The following is a 16110-nucleotide window of genomic DNA, read 5'->3' as shown; positions in this document are numbered from 1 at the left end:
GGAGGCTGGTATTTTTATGGTTGTGAGAGTATTTTCATCCCAGATGGGGTTTCTCCACAGCTTGACAAAGCCAGAAGAGCGTACCATAAGGTTAGCCGAAAAGAGCATGCAGCCAGGGAGCGAGAGGCTCACGCTCAGGGAAACCCGGATGTCGCCATCGACAAACAGAAGAAGATCCAGGAGGAGAGAGAACGGGCTCAGCAGGAGGCTGAGAAGGTGAGACTCTAATGTCTCAGTTTTTCTTTTTGGGGTCTGAGGAGCAGATTGAGCTCCGTCTGTTCTGCTCATTTATCTGCTGTTTGAAGTCTCAAAGCTCAGCATGTTACAGAGGTTAACAAAACTTTGATTTTACTACATTGTACTGAGACTTGGGACAAATAATGTCAAAAATGTGCACAGATGGAGGTTCAATCAGCAGCTTCCACTCCACAAGAAAAGTTGCCCCTGAACGTGTCAGAAAGCTCCGTCACCATGGTGACCAAGTTTGGAGAATATTAAGTTTAATTAATATTTTTACATTTAATGGAATGTTTTCTTGTTTTCATCCTTTAAGATCTGAACTCAAGCGTGACAAAAGGTCAATACAACTGGTTTAAGCATAAAGATGTGTTAAGAATCCACTGCTCACAAACAATGGCACCCCCAAGGGGTGGCTAGGGCTAGGGTTTGGGTTAGGGTAGAAAATTGCTGCCCCCCCCCCAGCAAAAGCCAATGTTAATGAATCATATTATTGTTCACTCAAACTATAAATGGATCTTATTTATTCAAGACATAATTGTGAAACAAATTATAAATAATACAATCAATGAGTAAAGAAATAATCAGAATAAAAAAAATACATGTTTCTGCTGTTCACCATTTAAAAGAAGTTTTTACCTCCATAGCTTTTTGCGTGCCACCCCAAAAAAAATTTGGACCCCGACTGGCCAACCCTATCTAAATTTTCTGGAGGCGCCCCTGCTTACAAACCCAAGACGACACAAGCAGAAGCTAACCGTTAGCATTAGCAACTTCACCACATGGCAGGCTGGTGTTATTTGTGGAGATGAAGCATCAGCATTACAGAACTAACAGATTTGGTTGTAGAGTCGCGTTGCTGTTATCCCATCCGAAACAAGACTCCTGCCGTGTTACAGCTTTTCTCAGTTGCTTTGGTGCAATTCTCACAACAGAATTGATCTCTGCACCACTACTAAGGCTTTTCTCAAAACTATTAGTGCAAACTGCAAAACACGGTGGATAACATGCAAAAGTGAGTCACTTCATCAAAAAGAAATGTCAGTTGTTCAAAAGCAAGTCAGCTGCCCAAAATAAGTAGTAAATGCTTCAAAAGCAAGTCCCTTAATCAAAACAGATAATATATTCGTCAAAAGCAAGTACTCATATCAATCAAAGTGTCAGGGCTGTCACAATTACAAGTCATTACACCAGCACCTTTGGTCACAAAATCAAATGGTTTGAACATATTCTCATTGTGACAGATTTCTTTGTAGGTGCTTCCCAATGACATGTCAAGTCTGGACAGCATGCATGGCATTTTGGTTGAAAACCATAAATCATAAAGGAAAATCAAGACACTTCATATGCACTCTTGATAATATTTACTTAAAACTGTTCACAGCATTGTGCAACTGGGGAAATACAGTAAAAAAACATTTTGCAGCAAACATAAACTCATTTAGACAGTAAACCTTACTGCAGTAGTTATGAAACAAACAAAAAAATACCTGAACAGACACTGCTGCATATCAATCATTGATATCTAGACACTCCCGTCTGTCTGCCCACTTATTTTCATCAACATCACAGCGAATGCCAGCTCTATCGATGCATCGGGGAAAGTATCTTCTGGAGTGTCGAATCCACCCTCAGCAGGAATCTGCTGTGATGTCATCACAAGCTGCATCCATAGCTGCTAGCAGGGCCATTTGGACATGTGGATGCCTGTCACATACCTTCCACCTCCAGGAAGAGAAAAACTCCTCAATTGGATTTAGGAATGGAGTGTAAGGAGGAAGAAACTCCATAAGCATCCTGCCGTGTGCTGCAAACCACTGCCTGACTACAGCAGAGTGATGGAAGATAACATTATCCCAAACCACTACATACATTGTCTGATTGTCACCTGGACACACACCAGTATTCGTTAGCGTGAGATAAGGTTCACCTGAGAAAAGTAATTTATGGAGATTTCCATGGAAACTCCTTAAAAATAGGGTTTTCAAAACGGGTGTACTAATTATTTGACAAGATGTTCAACAATTTTGAGTGCAATGACACAAGCAATGGAATGAAGACTATTAGTTGTAAGGACAGTGACTATTCAGCCGGTACAAGTATCAATAATTGTGACATTCATGATAAAAGCAAGGAGATGGTGATGAACAGCAAGTCAAAAGTGACCATTCTTTAGACATTTGTACTTATTCAACTGCTTCATGTCCAGAGGCATTTGGACGAAATGAACATGAAACCACCACTAGGTTGTGCCACAACGACTACATGTTGTGGAGGTTGAACTAACTGTTGTGCAAAAGTTTAATTCTGTTGTGAGAAATGCACCGAAGCAACTGAGAAAAACTGTAATGGTATGGCGGTGAATGTTTCTGAATTTTAAGAAAGAACCACCCTCTCCCCGTTTTGAAAAACTGCGCATGAGAGAAAACGCCCACGCTGTGTTTACAAGTAGCTGCCGGTCTTGCAGCTAACTTCTTCTAGCAGTAAGCTGACATGAATTTCTCCAGATAGCACGCCGAACTTTAGCTTACCTGTAGAGCAGAAAACCAGCGACAGAGGCATCTGTAGGGAGCACAACCTTCGCTTTGCGCAGGAAGCACGCAAGACGATAGCCTTGCATGAATGGTTCACCATAGTGACTGTCAGTTATTTGGACCAATGGTTCACATGATCCACCTGCCAACTCTCACGCACTGAGCGTGAGACACACACATTTGACCCTCTTCACACGCTCTCACGCCACACCTCCAATCTCTCACACTAAACCAGCGCCTGCGCTCCCCAAACGCGCATCACGCACAAGGTGTGTTGGGTTTTAGGAAAAATAACCCAGATGATGTTAACTATAGCATTAGCTACTGAACATCATGCACACAAACAACACTTAGTAATACTTTAACTGGCATTGTTTCACACGCAGAATCCCATCTGTATAATCCAAGCCGATGTGCTTTTTTCCGCTCTGGTTGTGAGATGGGCGGAGCGGTGAGCTCCACCTGCTGCTGATGGGACGGGCCCGGTTCTCCCAGAACCATGAGCTGGGCTGCGCGTGCCATCAAAATGACGTACTTTATTTATAAATGCAGCCGCGTCACCAGCCGGTGTTGACGGAGCTTCAGTCCCGAATGTTTTTCTTTTCTTTTCACTCATCAGCCACAGATCCTCGCTACTCTCGCTCACAGCAAGCTGGGCTTCCTACCGTGGGGACTCCCTCACATGTTCCCTCTACATTAGTTGATGATGCGGTGAATGAAAGCATTAGGAATCCTAATACTTTCATACTCCGCTTCACCAGTGTGTTTTTCCTGTTTGTGAGACGAACCCCTCCTCCACAACCAGGTTACTGGTACGGAAGCCTGGAAGGGCCACAATTACTTAAACATCTTTTTTCCTACTGGCTGATATGAATTAATAGAGTAGATTAGAGTACATTTTATTAGTCCCACAGTGGGGCCATCCACTCATTACAGCGGCACACACACTTAGAGACACAGATTACAGTAAAACTGATTCCAGCCATGTTTGCTTAGATAACTTCAATAACTACATCTATGCTGATGACCCACATGAGCATAATCCTCTGTTTAGTGAAGGCAATTACATCATGAAGTTAGCTTAACATGATAGATTGTTTTTCTTGGCAGGAAATAATAACTGGTAATATTATGAATGACATGTTATTGCCCACCCCTAGATGGAAATTTAAAAAATGTACATTAATTATAAGTAAAAGTTCCTGTGTGACATTTGTGACATGTAGCTGTAACTCTTTACTGCTAATAGATAGATAGATAGATAGATAGATAGATAGATAGATAGATAGATAGATAGATAGATAGATAGATAGATAGATAGATAGATAGATAGATAGATAGATAGATGGATGTCAGACTCGAAGACTGGGTTCGGGAGTAAGAGCGTTTATTATACAGATGGTGGGCTGAAAGCGGTGCTGGAACGGATGAGGTCTGAGGAGGAAAGGTGGAGGTTTAGCTGTAGTAGCTTTGGAAATACTCTGATCATGGATCACGGTGGAACGATGACTGAGTGAAGAGCCGGTGTAGCGTCTTCCATATATAGACATGGATGACGCAGGTGAAACGTGGAGGGAATCCCCGCGAGGGGCATGCTGGGTAATGTGGTCCAAGACGGAAGCCGGTCAGCTGGGAGAGCCCGGCCTGGGGGCCTGGACTCTGACAGGACCTCCCGGTCCAGGGACGGCTCCAGAAGTCCCCGGGCCACCTCGGTGGGCCCAGAAGTCCGAGATGAGGGCAGGGTCCAAGATGGAGCGGGCCGGCTCCCAGGAGCATTCCTCGGGGCCGTAGTCCGCCCAATCTACAAGGTACTGCCAGCCCCGACCCCGGCGGAGAGCGTCCAGAATGCGCCGGACTGTGTAGATGGGCTCACCGTCGAGGAAGCGGGCCGGCGGAGGTGCTGGAGCCTGAGGTGGCAGGAGGGGGGATTCCACGTAAGGCTTGAGCCGGGAGGTGTGGAAGGTAGGATGGACGCGAAGGCTTGTATGCAGCCGCAGCCGGTACGTGACCGGGTTGATGACCTCCTGCACGGGGTAGGGCCCGAGGAACCTGGGAGCGAGCTTCCTGGAACCGGCGCGGACCCGGAGGCCTGCCGTGGACACCCAGACCTTGTCCCCTGGAGCATAGGAGGGACCCGGGCGGTGCCTGCGGAGGTGTTGGTGTGAGTAACGGGCGTTGGCCCGGGTAATGGAGGCCCGCGCCTTGATCCATGCGTTCTTGCAACGTCTCACCAGGGATTGAGCGGCTGGCACCGTGACTTCGGGTTCCTGGTGGGCGAAGACTGGGGGCTGGTAGCCATAGCAGACCTCGAAAGGGGACATCTGAGTGGCCGAGGAGGTGTGAAGATTATGGGACAGCTCCGCCCAGAGGAGGTACTTAGGCCACTGCGAGGGCTGGGCCGAGACAAAGCAGCGGAGGTACCGGCCCAACTGTTGGTTCGCCCGCTCCGATTGACCGTTGGTCTGTGGGTGGTAGCCCGAAGACAGGCTGACAGAAGCTCCCACTAGATGGCAGAAGGCTTTCCAGAAACGGGCCATGAACTGGGGACCACGATCTGAGACCACGTCGACCGGGAACCCGTGGAGACGCACCACATTCTCCAGAAACAGTTCTGCAGTGCGTCGGGCCGAGGGAAGGCCCGGGAGGGCGATGAAGTGAAAAGCTTTGGAAAACCGGTCAGTGACTGTTAGGATGGTGTTGAGGTCGTTGACCGGCGGGAGACCTGTGACAAAGTCCAGCCCCACATGGGACCAGGGGCGGCTGGGCACCGGAAGAGGTCTGAGGGTGCCAACCGGAGCCTGGGTTGATGCCTTAGAGCGGGCACAGACGTCACAGGCGCTCGTGAATTCCTTAACGTCCCTCTCCATACGTGGCCACCAGAGAGCCCGTTTCAAGAACTTGAGAGTCCGAGAGAAGCCCGCGTGATGAGTGGGCCCAGGCCAACGCCTCACTGCGACAGGCCGCAGGGACGTACAGCCGACTGGCGGGGGTCTCTGGCGGCGCTGGGTCATCCCGGAGGGCGTTTTGGGTGGCCTCCTCCAAAGGCCACCCAAGGTGGGCCACGAAACGGTGCTCCGGGAGGATGGGCGCCGGCTCGGACGTGGGCGCTGAATGTGTGAACTGGCGGGAGAGGGCGTCCGCCTTCTGGTTTTTAGTCCCTGGGCGATAGGCGAGATGGAACTCGTAGGGTTCGAAGAAGAGGGCCCAGCGAGCCTGGCGAGGATTTAGCTGCTTGGCGGACCGGATGTGGGTTAGGTTCTGGTGGTCAGTCCAGATGGTGAACGGCTGAGGGGTGCCCAGAAGCCACTGCCTCCATTCCTCCAATGCCCATTTTATGGCCAGCAGCTCGCGATCCCCTACGCCGTACTTCTGCTGGGTGGTGGAAAACTTCCTGGAGAAGTAGGCGCAGGGGTGTAGCCTGTCATCTGGGCCGCCTTGGGACAGGATGGCGCCGGCGCTGACATCCGAAGCGTCAACCTTGACCACAAAAGGGACTGCCTGATCCGGATGGTGCAGGATAGGAGCCGATGTGAAACGAGCGACTAGGTAGTGGAAGGCCCGAACGACATCTGGGGTGAGCCGGAACGGTTGACCAGGAGGGCTCGGTCGGGTGAGAGAGGTGAGAGGCGCCACAATGGTGCTAAAGTCTCTGATAAATCGACGGTAAAAATTGCAGAAACCCTGAAAACTCTGCAGTTGCTTCAGGCTGGTTGGTAGGGGCCAGTCCTTCACCGCCTGGACTTTCTGAGGGTCCATAGTTAGACCTTGATCCGAAATCAGGTAGCCCAGGAATGAAACGGACCGCTGGTGGAAGGAGCACTTCTCGGGCTTACCGAACAGGTTGTTGTCCAGGAGCCGGGTCAGGACAGCGCGAACATGGTGGTAGTGTTCGGCCTCTGACTTGGAGTAGATCAGAATGTCATCCAGGTAGGCAAACACCCACTGTCCCAACATGTCACGGAGGACATCATTGATGAAGCGTTGGTAAACGGCGGGGCTATTGCTCAGTCCAAAGGACATGACCTGGTACTCCCAGTGACCGGTGGGGGTGATGAACGCTGTCTTCCACTCATCTCCAGCTTTGATACGGACCAGGTTGTAGGCGCTCCGGAGGTCCAGCTTGGTGAAAATCCGCGCCTGGGAGATGGCATCCAGGGCGGACGTGAGGAGCGGCAGAGGATGACGATCTCTGACTGTGATCTTGTTCAGTCCTCTGTAATCTATACAGGGGCGGAGATCACCCTCCTTTTTCCTCACAAAGAAGAAGCCTGCGGCACCTGGGGACGACGAGGGTCGGATGAAACCCTGCCGGAGGGCATGGTCAATATATTCCTCCATGGCTCTGGACTCGGCGGGAGAGAGAGAAAAAAGGCGCCCCCGGGGTGCACTGGTTCCTGGTTGCAGCTTAATTTCCATGTCGTACGGGCGGTGAGGAGGCAGTGTGGTGGCGCGCCGCTTGTCGAACACCGCAGCCAGGTCCCGGTAGGGCAGTGGCAGATTGGGCGGTGTAGGACCAGGGTCACCGGCCGGGCAGTCTGGCATGGATGGAGGAGGAGAGAGGTGGGCCTGGCACTGGGCCCCCCATTCCAAAAGGCGGCCCTGGGACCAGGAAATCCGGGGGTCATGGAGACGGAGCCAGGGAAATCCCAGGATTAGAGGAGAGGAGGGAGCACATATGATCAGGAACTGGATGGTCTCTCTGTGGCCTTGGACAATCATCTGGAGTGGCTGGGTTCGGTTTTGGACCGGATAGGGTTGGAGGGGCCTACCGTCCACCGAGGTCACTGGCACAACTCTCTCCAAGGGGGTCATGGGGATCCGTAGGCGCTTAGCCAGATCCATGTCCATGAAATTGTCAGCGGCCCCCGAGTCCACCAGCGCATGCATCTGGAGTGAGGCCTCACCATGAAGGAGGGTAACATAAAGAAGGAGTCGATTTGAAGAGGTGGGGGCTGAAGGTGACCCAGGCTGAGCGACCCCGATACTCAGTGGGTTCCTTCGTTTCCCAAACGTAATGGACAGTTCAGGCGTCTGTGGTGGGAGGAGCCACAATAGGCACAGAGACCCTCGCGCCACCGTCGCTGTCTCTCCTCTGGAGGAAGGTGGCCAAATTGCATGGGCTCATCAGTAGAAGCGGGTCCGGGAGCAGGCGTGGGGGAACGAGGAAGAGGTCCAGGCACCCTGGATGGGCGAGTGAAGGGCTTGGGCCGAACCAGAACCCGCTGATCCATGCGCAACGCCAGATCCACCACTTCATCCAGGTTCTGGGGCAGCTCCTTTCCCGCCATCTCATCCCGGATGTAGGTTGCCAGTCCCTCCAAGAAGACGGCTCGAAGGGCAGAGTCATCCCACCGCAGCTTGGCGGAGATGGTGCGGAAGTCCGACGCATAAGCGCACACAGAGCGCTCCTTCTGGCGGAGTTTTAGGAGTCGTGCCTCTGCCCCCATTTCGCTGCTGGGTGGAACAAACGTCTTTCTGAGGGCAGCCACGAATGTAGCGTAGTCATTGCAGTCCGGTGATTTAGAATTATAGAGCGCAGCAGCCCACTCTGCCGCGCGTCCGGTGAGCAGGGAGGTGAGCTGTGCCACTCGAGAACGCGCAGTGGGAAAGCGTCCTGGGTGGCACTCGAACTGCATCTCGAGGGTAGCGAGCAGACCGTCTGGACTCCCCGTCTCTCCATTCCACTTCTCCGGGAGACTGAAGTGTGGCTCTCCCGTCGGTGGAGTGAGGGCTTGCAGGTGGAGAGCATGAACCTGCTGCTGGAGTGCCGTGACGGCAGTAGACAACTGCATGGAGAGATCGGTCTGGGAGTTCAGTCTGGTGTTAAGCCGGTCGACCTGGGCGTGGAGCTGAACGTTCTCGTTCACCAGTTGCTCCATCTTTCTCTTCACCTGCTCGAACTCCGCTGGATTAATAGACTCAGTCATCCTGTCAGACTCGAAGACTGGGTTCGGGAGTAAGAGCGTTTATTATACAGATGGTGGGCTGAAAGCGGTGCTGGAACGGCTGACGGATGAGGTCTGAGGAGGAAAGGTGGAGGTTTAGCTGTAGTAGCTTTGGAAATACTCTGATCATGGATCACGGTGGAACGATGACTGAGTGAAGAGCCGGTGTAGCGTCTTCCATATATAGACATGGATTGACGCAGGTGAAACGTGGAGGGAATCCCCGCGAGGGCATGCTGGGTAATGTGGTCCAAGACGGAAGCCGGTCAGCTGGGAGAGCCCGGCCTGGGGGCTTGGACTCTGACAACAGATAGATAGATAGATAGATAGATAGATAGATAGATAGATAGATAGATAGATAGATAGATAGATAGATAGATAGATAGATAGATAGATAGATAGATAGATAGATAGATAGATAGATAGATAGATAGATAGATAGATAGATAGATAGATAGATAGATAGACAGATAGATAGTTAGATAGATAGATAGATAGATAGATAGATAGATGATAGATAGATAGATAGATAGATAGATAGATAGATAGATAGATAGATAGATAGATAGATAGATGATAGATAGTTAGATAGATAGATAGATAGATAGATAGATAGATAGATAGATAGATAGATAGATAGATAGATAGATAGATAGATAGATAGATAGATAGATAGATAGATAGATAGATAGATAGATAGATAGATAGATAGATAGATAGATAGATAGATAGATAGATAGATAGATAGATAGATAGATAGATAATGTAAAGAAGTTCAGGAGAGTTGGATGTTAAATTTTCCTCATGAAAAGAACATTTGTATTAAACAGAGGTCAAATCCTTCTGTAAAGTCAGAGGTACGGAAGAGGGTTAGGGCCACTGAAAAGAAAAAAAAATAAGAAAAGAAAGAGAATTCTGATTTTTTTCTGCAGAATTCCCTGTCAGACTTCCAAGATTGAAAGTCAGAATTTTGAGAAAAAAGTAAGAATTCTCTTTCTTTTCCTTTTTTTTTCTTGTCCGTAGCTCTAATCCTCTTCCGTACAGAGTAGAAATAAAAAATAAAAAAGTAGAGCACAAAAAGACTCAATAGTAATAAACCCCGCTGCTCTAAACGGTCGGCGAATTGTCCACTCCCGACCCCATGACCCTGTCTCACTCTTTGAAGTGTTCAAAAGTTGGCAGCCCTGGTTCTTCTCTGATGAGGCAGACTTATCCCTGCTGATCCAGGCCTTTCTTGGGGGGGTTTGTCCTGAGTATGGCTTGCAAGGCATTCATTCGTACCAGACTACTTCAAATGTATTGATTAAACGAGTGAACAACACCTTTACAAAAATATCTCTTACTTCAGGTAAGCTTTGAAAAAATGAAGTAAACCCTGTACTTGAGAAGAAAAGTGGGCTTATTGTAACATTGTTTCAGTTTTTTCTGACTGAACCACATTAAAGTCATAAAGATGGTATTCTGACCCTTGAGTCATTTACACAGTAGTCATAATGTTTTGGGCTACTGCATAATGGCTTATTTCTTCACACAACTCTGGCCTCTCCCCTCAGGTCCGTGCTCGGTATGAGAAGGTTCTGGAGGAGGTTAACAAGTACGTTCCTCGCTACATGGAGGAGATGGAGGCCATTTTTGATCAATCACAGGACGAAGAACGCAAGAGGATCACGTTTCTGAAGCAGGCCTTCCTCTCCATCCACAAACATCTGGACGTCACCAGCAATGAGAGGTGAAGATTTTATCTGTCTCTGCCGATGAGCCGATGAAATCACGGTAATTCACGGTGTTCCAGGAAGATCTCCCTGCCTCACGCGTGGCCGTGCACTTTAGTGTGTTATATCAATAATCTAAGTTAATTTAACCCTAATTAAAACCTGTTCCTCTCCAAGTTAGAGCATCAGTGTTTCTCACTAACTTCCTTTAACTTTAATAAAGGGAAAAAATAGATAAAAAGAAACTTAATTACTTTCAAATATCCCGAGTCCCCAGGGAGAACAGCAATGATGAGAAGAATTTTACACTCCGTTAATCTTCTTATTTTAGGGGTCATGCTTCACTCGAAACCTTAGATGGATGTGGAACAAATTAATAATTAATTAGAAGTTTAAACAAACTAATTTGTTTGTGGAATCACCCAGATGCTCCATAAAACATGGAGCCTCAACCAATAAAGTCCAAGGGCCTCATTTATCAAGCTTGCTTACGTGCAAAACGGGGTCGGAAAACTGCGTAAGCAACTTTCCACGCAAACTTTGGGATTTATGAAAGAAAACTGAGCGGAAAAATGTGCGCAACTTTAAGTTGACTAAGGACCTGGCTTACACACATGTTGGACATGAGAGCACCTGCAGTGCTGCTGCTGAGAAGGATAAAATGATGAAATCCTGCAGCATTATCACTTGTACTGCTTCGTTTTCACACAGAACAAGAACCCCCACATGCACACATGCGCGCGCGTGCACACACACACATGCACGCATACACACACACAGCCTGAAGCGCAGAATACGGAATGCATAATATCAGTAGGGGGACAGATTGAGATAGAATGTCATGCGTCTGTGACAGTGTGTGTGTCCTGTCACTGTGACCCGATCAATCATGCACCCTGGCTACTTGGACAAGGGATCTCTGTTTGGCTGACTGGTTAGCACTCGTGACGTTCACCTGGGAGTCTGGGGATCGAATCCTCATCCAATCATTTTTTTGCATTCGCAACAGATCTCAGCATTGATGGCTTCAGCAACGCTGTGCCACTCTGTGGATTTTCTCTTTATTTGTTTTGCAAAAGCACTTCCTGTCATGGTCTGTGTTGGCGTCACATCTCATGTGTCTCCTTTTGTCCATTTGTTCTCTAGGTGCTCCTTTTGTGTCCTCTAGTGCCCTCATGTGTCATGTCTGCATCTCTATATGGTGTCGTCTGTTTGTAGACCTTTTAATCATCCCCTCAGGTCCAGTGTTCATTTAGTTATCCTCTGTGCCCCAAGTTGCGGCTCCAGCCTCTTTGTCCCCAGCTGTGTGTGGGTGTGTGTCCATTTCCCAGTTCATTGTGTGTGTGTGTGTGTGTGTGTGTGTGTGCTTGTCCATTCCCCATTCCTGTTTATATTAGTGCATTTGTGTCTGTGTGATGGTGTGTGTGTGTGTTAATCCTTCCCGCAGCCTTTTAGGTTTAGTTTTGTGTTTTAGAGTTTTTTAGGTTTATAAAGCCCTCCTCTGTTTCTGTTTGCCCATTTTGATTATTAGGTTCACCTGTCTTCCCTCCAGCCCTCACTCCACACACCTGCCACCACTTTCCCTAATCACTTCTCCCTGTGTATATAAGCTCTGTCTTGTCTGTGTCTGGTGTCGGTTTGTTGTTGTATGTTGTCAGCGTTGCTCTGCTGTGAGCTTTTGCCTTCAGGTCGTCGTGCTCTTGGTTGAGCTTTATCTCCAGGTTTTTGTTCTCTAAGAAGAGCTTTGGGTGTTCCTGTTCCCCAGTACTTATTGGACTTTGGCTCGCTGCCTTGGATTACTTTTTGTGCTTTATCCTCCAAATAAAAGGATTTTTACTTTGACTCTACTTCTGCCTCTTGTCATCTGGGTATCTGCATATTTGGGTCCTAAACATCCTCAACGTGACACTTCCTTTCATTTCTCCACCTCACCCACAGGTACCTGAATTTCTGCTCGTGAAATAGCACTTCCTTGATCTGCGGTCTTGATCGAAATGCTGCAACAGCCAGCTTATGTATATGCGTGAGATCCACAAGGCACTTTGCATCGACTATTTATGGCAGTAAGTGGGCGTGGTGAGGGCGGGATGTGACTAAAACGCAGCTGAGAAACATTCTCGTTAAATGACAAATGACCCGCACTTGTTTAGCGCCTCTCAGAGTAAGGACTCCAAAGCGCTTTACACTACAGTGTATCGTTCATCCATTCACACACATTCACACACTGATGGTGATGAGCTACGATGTAGCCACAGCTGCCCTGGGGCGCACTGATAATCTCTGATTCATGAAGCGGAGATTGCGTGCAGCTGTGTGTACTCCACGTTTGATAGATCACAAACCTACTTGGCATAAGTACTTTTTTTTTTTGCTGAGCTTAAAGAGCAAGTCACCCCTAGCAAGAAGCGTACTTCACTCCCGCTTCATGTTTGAAAAATGCAACAAATGCTGTTGCCTAGCAGACCGAGAGGGTGGAGCCACTAACAAATACACACACTCACGACATTGTGACATCATAATGTACCAGTTTACATCATAGCATACCTCTTAGCCAATAGCGGTGTTAGATTTAAATTCAAATGCAGTGAAGAGTTTTTACCTGGCAATGGCACAACACTGACAGTTTCAGGCAGAAAATTTAAATTTGAACTAAAATGCACTAAAGTGCCAAACTATTGACTACACGTGTCTGCAGCACGATTAGACACGCATTTATATAGTTTATTAGAAAAAAAGTGTTGATTTGGGGGTGACTTGCTCTTTAAGTACGGTTTTAGTACGGATTCTACGCACTGTTTGATAAACGAGACCCTTGATTATTTATGTTTTCTATCTTCAGAAGTAGGTTTGACAAATTTTGACTGTATTGTGTTTTTTTTTATCTCAGTTATAAGAAGTTAATAAATTATCATTTAATTTGTTTCCAAAAATATTTTGATGGATATTTACATAGATTAACGATAAAAACTATACATTGTCTCTTTAAAGAGATACATCCCTTTTTAGAGGACACACCATGCCACCACAGTGTGCCTGATGAGTGCGCCGTGACCACATGGCGTTGGGGGAATTTTGCAACATTCGTGCCGCCAATCCTGGCAGTAATATTGCCGCTTCGCCAGACTTGTGAATGCATATTACGCCTTGGTGCAACAGAGGGAGGTGTCACGATGACGTTGGGAGTTACTGCCAAGCTCCATCTTGCAACCATATTGCAAATTAAAGTAAACACGGGCCGTAAAATTCACTTTTGTAAACAGAAGCAGCAGAGATGATAAACTGCAGAGATGCAGAGTTCAGGGAGCTTTTCTTCATTAGAGTTGGAGGTCAGATCACCTGAGACTACGCAGGGGCTGTGGAGGAAGGACACCTTTAGTAACGGCTTGTTGTATGTAAATGTAACGGGCTTTAAACGCAATAAAGAACAAGTTATGTCCAAGATATTCGGAAGTCCGCGGCAGTGCAGAGACCATCCCCATACCCCCTTTATACTGCCATCGCATAAACTTTTGTATAAAGAACATGATTGCACCACATTACCACCGGTTTGACCACCTTTAAACAATCTAAGGCTTCCTGATGCCGCGACAACCTTGCAACAATTTGCTGAACTTGTTTTCTAAAAGAGGCTATTAGCCGCCGTGTTTCCTTCTACATGAGCCTGTGAGGACAAAATGTATTTACTGATGTGTAGGAAGTGGTTACAAAACTTTCACCATTTATAAACTCTGTATTACACGTTTACCTCTTCGCTTGTTGTCAGCAATGAAAGAAAGTCTGAAATGCTTGTTACTTTGCTGGAGGCTATGCTCCCAGGGATTTTTGACCCTAATGGCCTTCTGTTGGTAAGGTCTTACTTGAATACAAAATTACCCCTCTCTTGCAATGATTTGGGTATGTACTGCACCCAATTGCCAGGGAAAGTACACACTGTCACTTTAAAGGTAAAGTCCAATTAGTCATCATCGCACATAGGTGAAATTACATCTCCGCCTTCGACCCATCCCCGTGGAGAGCGGTGAGCTTCAGCAGTGGTTGCGCTCTGGAACTAATTGGTGGTTTAACCCCCCATTTGAACCCCTTAAAGCTGAGTGTCAAGCAGGGAGGCTTTGGGTCCAATTTTAAAGTCTTTGGTATGACCCAGTCAGGATTTGAACCCCGATCTCCCAGTCACAGGGTGGACGCTCAACCACAAATCATGATTAGTAAGTGTGGAATATTCATTGTATTTATTTATCAGGGGGATTTGATAAACCAGCGGTTTTTCAAAAGACTACAAACACCTTTTGTGTTTTTCTTCTGACTGCATTTTTAGGTTCTTTTTGAAAGACAGGGAAGGTTTTTTACCTTGCTGACAGTTTTGATCGTGTCTGCGATCTTCCTCAGAGCTGACGCCACTGAGCGTTTTCTTTTTACACTATTTGAATCATAGTTCAAAAGCAAAGCAGATGACAGAGATTTGTCAGCCTAACATAGTTGAATGTTTGTTAATGTTAAATGTTACGAATGAAAGGTGATCCCACGTTGTCGTGATTGAAGACATCGTCTATTAGTGCAGCACAAAAGTCAGGCATGCTTGTTGTGTTTCACATGTACAGTGGGGCAAAAAAGTATTTAGTCAGCCACCGATTGTGCAAGTTCTCCCATTTAAAATGATGACAGAGGTCAGTAATTTACATCATAGGTACACTTCAACTGTGAGAGACAGAATGTGAAAAAAAATCCATGAATTCACATGGCAGGATTTTTAAATAATTTATTTGTAAATCAGGGTGGAAAATAAGTATTTGGTCACTTCAAACAAGGAAAATCTCTGGCTCTCACAGACCTGTAACGTCTTCTTTAAGAAGCTTTTCTGTCCTCCACTCGTTACCTGTATTAATGGCACCTGTTTGAACTCATTATTTGTATAAAAGACACCTGTCCACAGCCTCAAACAGTCAGACTACAAACTCCACTATGGCCAAGACCAAAGAGCTTTCGAAGGACACCAGGAAAAGAATTGTCGACCTGCACCAGACTGGGAAGAGTGAATCTACAATAGGCAAGCAGCTTGGTGTGAACAAATCAACTGTGGGAGCAATTATCAGAAAATGGAAGACATACAAGACCACTGATAATCTCCCTCGATATGGGGCTCCACGCAAGATCTCATCCCGTGGGGTCAAAATGATCATGAGAATGGTGAGCAAGAATCCCAGAACCACACGGGGGGACCTGGTGAATGACCTGCAGAGAGCTGGGACCACAGTAACAAAGGTCACCATCAGTAACACACTACAACGGCAGGGAATCAAATCCTGCAGTGCCAGACGTGTTCCGGTGCTGAAGCCAGTGCATGTCCAGGCCCGTCTGAAGTTTGCCAGAGAGCACATGGATGATACAGCAGAGGATTGGGAGAATGTCATGTGGTCAGATGAAACCAAAGCAGAACTTTTTGGTATAAACTCAACTCGTCGTGTTTGGAGGAAGAAGAATACTGAGTTGCATCCCAAGAACACCATATCTACTGTGAAGCATGGGGGTGGGAACATCATGCTTTGGGGCTGTTTTTCTGCTAAGGGGACAGGACGACTGATCCGTGTTAAGGACAGAATGAATGGGGCCATGTATCGTGAGATTCTGAGCCAAAACCTCCTTCCATCAGTGAGATCTTTGAAGATGAAACGTGGCTGGGTCTCC

General features: G+C 47.3%; 1 protein-coding gene across 2 annotated transcripts in view; it reads left to right on the top strand.

The window, feature by feature from the left end:
* Positions 1–16110, top strand: part of si:ch211-51c14.1 (protein kinase C and casein kinase substrate in neurons protein 3) — a 48250-nt gene that overhangs the window by 19710 nt on the left and 12430 nt on the right. For both annotated transcript variants that reach the window (XM_054740215.2, XM_015948733.3), the window contains exons 5-6: positions 61–216; positions 10270–10445. In XM_054740215.2, coding sequence (XP_054596190.2) covers positions 61–216; positions 10270–10445 — 332 coding nt within the window. The remainder of the gene's footprint in view (positions 1–60; positions 217–10269; positions 10446–16110) is intronic.

This window comes from Nothobranchius furzeri, chromosome 5 (genome assembly GCF_043380555.1).
Source record: "Nothobranchius furzeri strain GRZ-AD chromosome 5, NfurGRZ-RIMD1, whole genome shotgun sequence".
Classification (NCBI taxonomy): domain Eukaryota; kingdom Metazoa; phylum Chordata; class Actinopteri; order Cyprinodontiformes; family Nothobranchiidae; genus Nothobranchius; species Nothobranchius furzeri.
The sequence above is the reverse complement of the archived record's forward strand: the minus strand, read 5'-3'. Positions and strand labels throughout refer to the sequence as shown.